This window comes from Falco biarmicus, chromosome 4 (assembly GCF_023638135.1).
Source record: "Falco biarmicus isolate bFalBia1 chromosome 4, bFalBia1.pri, whole genome shotgun sequence".
Classification (NCBI taxonomy): domain Eukaryota; kingdom Metazoa; phylum Chordata; class Aves; order Falconiformes; family Falconidae; genus Falco; species Falco biarmicus.
The window spans coordinates 23,221,861-23,230,204 of record NC_079291.1 but is presented as its reverse complement, the minus strand read 5'-3'; the positions used below and the strand labels follow the sequence as shown (position 1 = coordinate 23,230,204).

Sequence of the window (8,344 nt, the reverse complement as noted above, 5' to 3'; positions counted from 1 at the left end):
GCTGCTGCCCCAGGCTGCGGCGAGCCCCCGAGCGGCGCCGGCGCCGGGCTCAGCCCCGGGGCGGAGCTGGCGGCGGCGCGGAGCAGAGGAGGCGGCGGAGAGGAGGCGCCGCGGCCGCCGCCCAGAGCCGGGGCTGGCGCGGGGCAGCGAGGCGCGGGCGGCGGAGCGGCGGCATGCGGCGGGGCCGGGGCGCAGGGCTGGCGGGGCTGGCCGCGCTGCTGCTGGGTGCGCGGGGCTGGCGGCGGGGGGCGGGCCGGGGCTCGGCCTGCGGGGGCCCCCGCGGGGCTGCCGTCCCCTCGGGCTTCTGCACGGAGCCCTGCCGCCGCGCCGGGCTCGCGTCCCTCCCTCCCTCTGCTGCCATCCCGCCTTCCCTGCGGAAACTCGCCGTGCTCTCGCTGTCCAGCCCTGCCCGCTGCCTCCTTCCCTCCGCCTTCTGCCGCGGAGCGCCTGCAGCCGCTCCTTCCCCGCTGCTGCTTCCCCTCGGGCTCCTTCCCCGCTGCTGCTTCCCCGCTGCTGCTTCCCCTCGGGCTCCTTCCCTTTGTCCCTGTTTTTGTCCAGTGACTCCACCTGTCACTCTCGCGTGCGTATGTCTGCCAGCCGTTAACGGACACCTCCGTTAATGCACCGCTAGACATCCTCTGGAAACACTTCTCCCCCCCCCATGCCCGAATGTTCCCGACTGGGATTTGCCATGGCGAACGGCAGGCGGGGCAGGGCACAAGGCAGGTTTTGAGGATTCCCCCTTCTTTTTCTCCTCGGCAGTGGCTGTGGGCAGAGCCCAGGTGCAGCAGGAGCCGTCGGCAGAGACCACCGAGGACACCGGCATCGCCATCAACTGCTCACACCCCAGCATAGGGACAGGAGAGTCGATAGTGTGGTACCGCCAGCTCCCGGGCCGAGGCCCCGCATTCATCACGAGCGGTCACAAAGGGTCCAGAGAGGTGCAGGACCCTCCGGGGCGGATGTCGGTGGCGGCAGACCGCCGGTCCAGCGCCCTGTGGCTCGCCCGGCCCCGGCGCAGGGACGCGGCGGTGTATTACTGCGCCGTGGGAGACACGGGGCTCGGAGCCGGGGCTGCGGCCGGGCACGAACCTCGGCGGCCGGGGCCGGGCGTGTGTGTCGGGGGCGGGGGGACAGCCCCGGCCGGGCCCGCCAGGGGGCGCTGCCGCCTCGGCCCGCCCGGCCGCGGGCGCTTCCCGCCACCGCCTGCGGCACCGGCACCGGCACCGGGATCAGCGGGTGCCCCTTGCAGTCGCTGCCCGGGCTCAGCACCTCTCCTCCTCGAGGGCTGCTGCGCATCGGTGCTCCGAGGCAGCAAACAGCCGCGCTTGGGCCGCGCTGCACGGGGAGCCTGAGAGGGTCTGTGCAAGGCAGCGGGGCGCAGCGTGTTTCCCACCACGCGCTCGTGCTTGCCCAGCACGGGGTCAGAGCCTTGCGGGTACCGTGGCGTCCCCTGGCCTGTCTGAAAAGGCCTGCCGGCATTGTCCCGCAACGCCTTCCCAGAGGGGACCGATTCCCATCCAGGCCACCTCAGGCTGCTTCTCCTCTTGCCAAGGATGCTGAGCTCTTCATGACTTTTAGGAAGGCCAAGTGACACCTCTAGGTCCTCCAAGTGCTGCCATGGCACAGGGAGTTCACGATGTCAAGAATAAAGCGAACGCAAATGCTCCAGCACGATGCTCAGCTTAGTGGGTGTCTCACCTTTGCCTGGCTGCCTTGGGCAAACACAGCAGCAGCTTCCACCCGGTAATTTTCCCCATCCCAAGGACGCACACAAAGATCTCAGCTTGGAGTTGTTATTAACACTAACAAGCTCCCTGGGCATTCAAATCAGGCAATTCCCTGCAGATCCTTGTGCATTTCTTCCTGTCAGGCTTTCCTTCCTGGAGATCTGCTGTGTCACCACCATCGTCCCCCAGATGCTGTCCCCAAGATTCCTTGCCAACAGAACAATCCTTTGTGTCTCCTGCTGTTATTTTCCTGCTTCTTCCTGGCTATGCCTGAGTTCCCGATCCTCTCAGCCATGGCCTTCAGTCATGGTGTCACCATACGCAAAGTGCTTGGCAAAAAGCACTGTCATGACAAAGAAGCTCTGCTCCCTGCCAGCGCCGGGAGTGTGGGCAGTGGGCTTTTTGGTCACCTCCTCCCAGGTGGCTCTGCTGCTGCAATGTCCCTTCTGCAAAGGGAAGTTTGTTAGCTGTAGAGGAATTATAGAGCAATGAAGTCCTGTTAATTAACATTGATAATACACAGCTGTGAGCTGCCTTCAGGGTCGGTGGGTTGGCTGATGTGGATAATGCGCAGCTGTGGCTGGTTCCTGCTAAGTAGTTAAATAGCTCTAAGGGGTATGGAAGGGGACCACTGGATGACGAGAGACCTGGAAGAAGCAGAGGGAGGAGAAAGAGTGCACGTGTGTTCTGGATGTATAAAAAACCAAGGAGAGTGCCAGGGAGATGTGTGAAGTAGAAGGGGGGGCTGGATAAGGTAGAGGCTGGCTGCAAGAGGAGCCCTGGGTGAAGAGAGAATCCAGATGCAGCAGAGGAACGCAGCAGGGTGGACTGGCCTGAAGAGGATGAGGAAACAGCATGGACAGTAGATGACCTTGTGAAACCTTGTGAGGGATTGGCAGCTCTGCCGGGGCAAGATGCAGGAGCTACTTATTGAAGTTAAGGGGGTATGTGATGGTAAAAGCCTTGTTGCAGCTGGCTAGTTTGGATACTGCTGTGACAGTTAACTATCTCTACTGCTGTACTGGGCCAGCATGAGCATGGCGTGTTGGGGTTGGGTTGACCTTGCCTGGCTGCAACGTCTCCCCCACTCTGCTCTATCACTCCCACTACTCACCAGGATGGAAAAATAAGAAGGCTCATGGTTTGTGGCAAGGACAGGGAAATTTTGACCCAGCAGTTGGTGTCACAGGCAAACAGGCTCAGCTTGGAGAAATTAATTTCTTGCCAATCAAATCAGAGTAGGAGAATGAGAAATGAGAATAAATTTTAAAACACCTTCCCTGCAACACTTCCTTATGCCTGGGCTCACCTTCCGTCCTGACGTCCCTACTTCCTCCCCCAGAGGAACACAGGAGGATGTGCAATGGGTGCTGCAGTCAGTTCATAACTCATTCCCTCTGCCGCCTCTTCCTCCCCATGCTCTTTCCCTGCTGCGGTGTGGGGTCCCTCCCGTGGGAGACTGTCCTTCTCCAACACGAGTCCTTTCCGTGGGCTGCAGTTCTTCCCAAACTGCTACAGCATGGATCCCCCGTGGGGCCACAGATCTTGCCAGAAGCCTGCTCCATGATGGGATCTCCATGGGGTCACAGCTTCCTTCAGGGCACATCCACCTGCTGTGGCATGGGCTCCTCCATGGGCTGCAGGTGGATGTCTGCCCCACCCTTAACCTCCATGGGCTGCAGGGGGACAAGCTGCATCACCAGCTCATCAGGGACAACCTGTGTCATGAGTCACACATGAACCTGGAGCACCTCATCCCCTCCTCCTTCTTTGCTGACTTCAGTGCCTGCAGAGTTGTTTCTCTCCCATATTCTCATTCCTCTCTCCCACATGCTCTTGTGCACCACTTTTTCAACCTTCTTAAATGTATTATTGTGGAGGCACCACCACCGTCACTGACTGGCCCAGCTTTGGTCAGTGGCAGGTCCGTCTTGTAGCCACCTGAAACTGGCTCTGAACAACACGGGGTGGCACTGACTGGCACCTTCTCACAGAAGCCACCCCGGCAGCCCCCCTGCTACCATAACCTTGCCCCATAAACCAAATACATTCCACTCCTCACCTCTGTGAATCAAGTGTTTTCAATTAACAGTCATATATGCCCTTCTCAGACAGTCCACAATGCTCACAAACTCCCCCTTACATCAGCAGGCCACAGCCAGGGCACAGGACACTGCGCAGATCGCGTCCACAGAAGGATTACTCCATTGCGGCTGGTCATGCTTTTAGAGCATTTTCTTCCATTGGAAACAGATCTGACATCATTGCTACTGTGAACCACCGCAAGCCGGACAGAAGTTGACTGCAAATCAGCAGATAGTAGCAGCTGGGACATCCTGAGTTCTCAGGGTATAAATCAAGGCAATCAGCAGGGGAGTAAGAGAGGTGTAAAGAACCATGGCAGCTCCATCAGTAGGTGGTTTAAATCACCATCAAAAAACCCCAGAACCTCTGGCAGCAGCGCCCTTAGTTTGGACTGTAAAACCTGCATGGATTCTGTACCCGTTTCCTCCATGTCCAAGATCTCCTCGGTTGGGCAGGCAAACCAGGGGGCATGCCAAGGGCCAGGAGCAGCGCTTTGGCGGTGCTGTGGCCAAATGGCTTACTCGTCTGTATGGAGAAATGCCATCCCTCCCTCTTCTACAAGGACCATTGCAGGTGCTATCCTCATTAAGAAGGAACTCCAGCTTGTTACAAGGTTTACTGTGGTTGGGTTAGGAAGTGCAGCTGTGCTGCTGCAGGTGATGGTTCCTTGTAGCACAGCTAGGGAAAAAGGATTTCAGACATGCAAGTGAAATGCCCTGATAAAACATTGCCCTTCAGTCGTGGTCCCTGGCGAGGAGCGACTCCTCTTGGGTCTGCACAGGGAGGCAGGCAGCAGAGGTCCTCCTGCCACATGAGCCGGGCATTGCTGCTGCTCAGCAGGCAGGGGCTGGGGATCTCTTCCACCCCACTAACATAGCCAGGCCCTGTTAGAACAGAAAGTCACAACTGAGACAGCCTGGGGGCAAGCCATTGCTTTGAATCCACAAGGAGAAGTGGTTTCTTGCTGGTACCTTTGTAACGTTGGCTCAGGCACACAATTACAAACTGGCTGCCCCGGCTTCACAGTCCACTTCCAGCCTGCTCCTGCTGCTGTGGGAAGGCCTCCTGCAGAGAGGTGTTTTGCCATAGACCGGGTCAGTACAACGAAAAGAGACCCCTAGTTAAAGAAGTGAGTTTATCTTTACTTACATTTTAAAAAATAGAATAGGAAGTGAAACAAGTAGTAAGTGAAAGGATACAGCAAGAATAAAACAAGGCAATGCACCTAATCACTGCTGCCTATGACAGGCTACAGCGGTTAAGAAAGATACATCACCAATTGCCTTAATACTTTACCGTCATCCGGGTCCACAGCTGCTGGGAGCCCTGGTTACAGTGAGGATTTGGAGAGCCTGTCCCAGCATTTGGGAGGTCCTACACAGGGCATCCACTCATAGGTGAGGTCTCCAAAGTCACTGTCAGAGGGTCCAGCTCTTATAGTGTTGAATAAACAAGATCACCTGATTTCAAATGCAGAGACATCTGGTTTCACACTCCTCCCACAGATCCCACCAAAGCCTGGCCAGGGCTACCAGGAGGAACCAAGGGAGCCTCCCTTACCTACTTGATTTTAACCACCGGTTTCCATAGAAGGCCATATATCTGGTTTCACAGCCTTGACCACCTGCCTCCAAGCAAGGAAGGATGCACTCCATCTTTGCAAATGATTATATTCTATCTAAGCTACATCTTTCACTAATGATCATGCATATTTTACCAATGATTGGATACTAAATACAGATATATATATATATATATAAAAAACATTTGGCTGGCATGTTCATCTAGATGTCAAAGTTGGCTCCTGGTCCCAGCCAGTCCCCAGCGAGGCTGGTGCGGCTGCAGGAGCTGACACAGCTGTGAAAGTTCATGTGCACAGGCTTGAGAGGCAGAGGGGAAAGGTTCAGCCCTTCGTCCTGCCTCAGCTGGGGACTGTGGTGGCAGCTACAGTGCATTACCAGGAGCCCCTGGCAGGTTTGCAGACATTGGAGAGCAGAGGGCAGCCCACCGTCCTTCTGCCACGGCCTCGGCTGAGCAGCAGGACCCTGAAGGCCTTGTGGGAGCGGGGTTGTGAATGGGGGCTGCTGCGCTCGCCAGCTGTTTTCTGCAGTCCCTGCCAGCTGTGTGAGCCAAGGGCCCTGGGTGAGAAGTGGCAGAGGAGCCCTGCTCCAGGAGCAGGAGGCAGTAAAACCGAGCAGCCCTTTGGCTTGCCTGGGGATAGCGGTTCTGGGGCCCAGGGTGGGACAAGCACCTGGCGCCTGTGGCTAATGTGGGCAGGTGAAGGGACACAGGGGGACTGCCTGTACAACGGAGAGCTGTGTGGCAGTGTCCTCCCCCTGCCAGAGTGCGGGAGCGTGCCTGTCCCTGTACGGCTGGTTTCTGCAGCAGATGCTCTTTACAGAGATGTTTCTCTTCAGGTTCCTGCTCCACGGCCAGAGGGGAAGGGAGAGTGTGCGACACCTGGGTCCGATGCCAGGAGAAGATCACCAGGGATGCCATTCCCTCTGATGGACGGTACCTACACCACGAGGCTCTGGAGAACGTTCTGGTGGTAGAGGCTGGGGGACAGGTGCAACGAGGCCTGCCTGGAGCAGCAGGGAGAGAGTTTTGCTCCGCCCTCTGGGCTGTGGTTTGGAGGCCTCTTTGATCGGGCAGAGGCAGAGGAAGAGGTGAAGTTGCAAGCATCAGGTCCCTCCGGCTGGCAGGTGCCTGCACACCCCGTGAAGGGAGAGCGTGACATGGCCCTGATTGTGCTGGCAGCCCTGGCGGGACTGGCAGCCTTTGGTGAGATGCCACTTCCAGGCTGGGGTGAACGAGGCAAGAGTTTGCGCAGCTGGTGGTGGAAGCACGGAGGTGTCAGTCCTGACGGCCTGGGGGATCAGGGAGTGTTTCTGTAGGGAGAGCCGGGGCTGCAGGTGGGTATGGCAAATAATGTGGGAGATGTCAGGAGTAACGAGCATAAGAGGAAGGACAAGACTTTACCCTGCATTTGCAGGTACCGAGCATTCTTGAGTGTGCTGCTAATACAGTCCAAGCCTGAAAGAGGGAAGACGCTGGGGAACAGAGCTGTGTGGCATCTAGGAGCTTCTCTCCTAGGTGTGCTGGAGAAAAGGTTACCAGCCTCTGCAGGGCTGTCTCTAAACCTCGGGGGACAAACAGAGAAGGCTAACTAGAGTCAAGGAGAGCTGAAATGCTGTACAGGGACAGGGCAAGGGCAGAGGACGTGCTGTGTCATATGGAGGAGCTTCGCTAGCAAGAAGATACAGTCAGAGGTGGGAGAAGGACAGCTCATGGCTGCCGCTGCTGAAGGAGACAGCAGCAGTTAACATAGCTCAGAGGCAGATACGGAGAGAAAGAGTGGCTGGAAAGACATGTGCGCACTGCTGGAAAGCAGGATGATCTGGGCGGTGAGGAGTGGCAAGCAGCTGCAGAAAGAAGGGTGCAGGGACAAGCAGCTCAGCATCTCAGAGCCTGGGAAAAGTGAGATGGAGAGCGGGGACAGTGAGCAAGCCCAGGAAGTGACAGATGGACTGGTGCACAGGCAAGCAAGGCTGAAAGAAGTTTCTGGCTTTACAGGTCATGCCCAAAAGGACTCTGTGCTCCAGTTCCCCGCAGAAATGACCATCCAGAGAGGACACAGCACAGCTCTGCGCTGCAATTTCTCCACCAGTTCTGCCAATCCCTACATCTTCTGGTACCAGCAGCGCCAGACGCAGTCCCCTCAGATGCTGCTGCAGGAAGTGTACAAATGGAAACCGCAGGTGGATTCAGGGAGGTTCTCGTCTTCACTGTCTGTGGAGACCTCCCAGGTGGTTCTGCATGTGCGGGATGCTGAGCTCCAGGACAGCGCTGCCTATTTCTGTGCACTGAGCCCACAGTGGTGCCCACAGCACGCAGCAGCGCATAGAAACATGGGCGGTGCTGTGAGGGGCACATCCCTCCCTGCCACTGCTTGCCTGGAGCTCTGAGCTCAGCCTACTCAGCAGCAGCACCTGGGGGCTGTGGTGAGGCTGGGCCTCTGCCTCCCCAGCCTGTACTGCTGTGAGGCACAGGCCTGTGTGACTTGTGCAGCTGCGTCTGGATCCAGGCTCTTTGATGATGAGAAGCGCTCAAGAAAGCACCGCAGAGTGGACGTTTTCAAGGCCCTTCCAGATATCGAGCCTGTCCACATCTCAAGCCTATGTGTGGAGGATAATGCAAAGCTGGAGAACATCCCCTTTGCTGCAGCCACCCAAAGAATTCCCATGGTACCAGGAAAAGAAAGGAAAAGAAACATTAAATCCCTCAGTGGTAGCAGCTCCCGCCTGACCTTGGTGATCTCCTCAGGGGTCTGGGACCAGGCCCTGCCCTTGCAGAGGGAGCAGTTCCACAGTGACACACTCATGTGGCCGCAGAAGGGGTGTGTCTGGGACAAGCCAGACTCCCCTTGGGCCGCAGCCGCTGAGGCTGGGGCATCAGAAGTGATGTAGCAGTGAGCCTGTCTCTAGGCTCACGTGAAGGCAAATACCCTCTCTTGTAAAGGCAGAGAA

The 8,344-nt window shown here is 57.4% G+C and overlaps 1 protein-coding gene and 1 gene segment (V, D, J or C); both read left to right on the top strand.

Annotated features, from left to right (window-relative positions):
- On the top strand, positions 1–1,437 carry LOC130149111 (collagen alpha-1(I) chain-like). Its single transcript, XM_056338417.1, has 2 exons — positions 1–225; positions 763–1,437. Exons 1-2 carry the CDS (start codon positions 174–176, stop codon positions 1,353–1,355), a joined length of 645 nt encoding a protein of 214 aa, XP_056194392.1. The 5' UTR covers positions 1–173; the 3' UTR covers positions 1,356–1,437.
- Positions 1,438–6,440: 5,003 nt separating this feature from the next.
- On the top strand, positions 6,441–7,954 carry LOC130149113 (T cell receptor alpha variable 13-1-like). The segment is given in 2 exon segments: positions 6,441–6,599; positions 7,392–7,954. Coding segments are annotated over 2 exon segments (438 nt in total).
- The last annotated feature ends 390 nt before the right edge of the window (positions 7,955–8,344 follow it).

Coding starts and splice junctions, on each gene's coding strand:
- LOC130149111 (XM_056338417.1), top strand. CDS start 174: ATGCGGCGGGGCCGGGGCGCAGGGCTGGCGGGGCTGGCCGCGCTGCTG. Junction 226..762: donor GCTGGCCGCGCTGCTGCTGG/GTGCGCGGGGCT, acceptor TCTCCTCGGCAG/TGGCTGTGGGCAGAGCCCAG.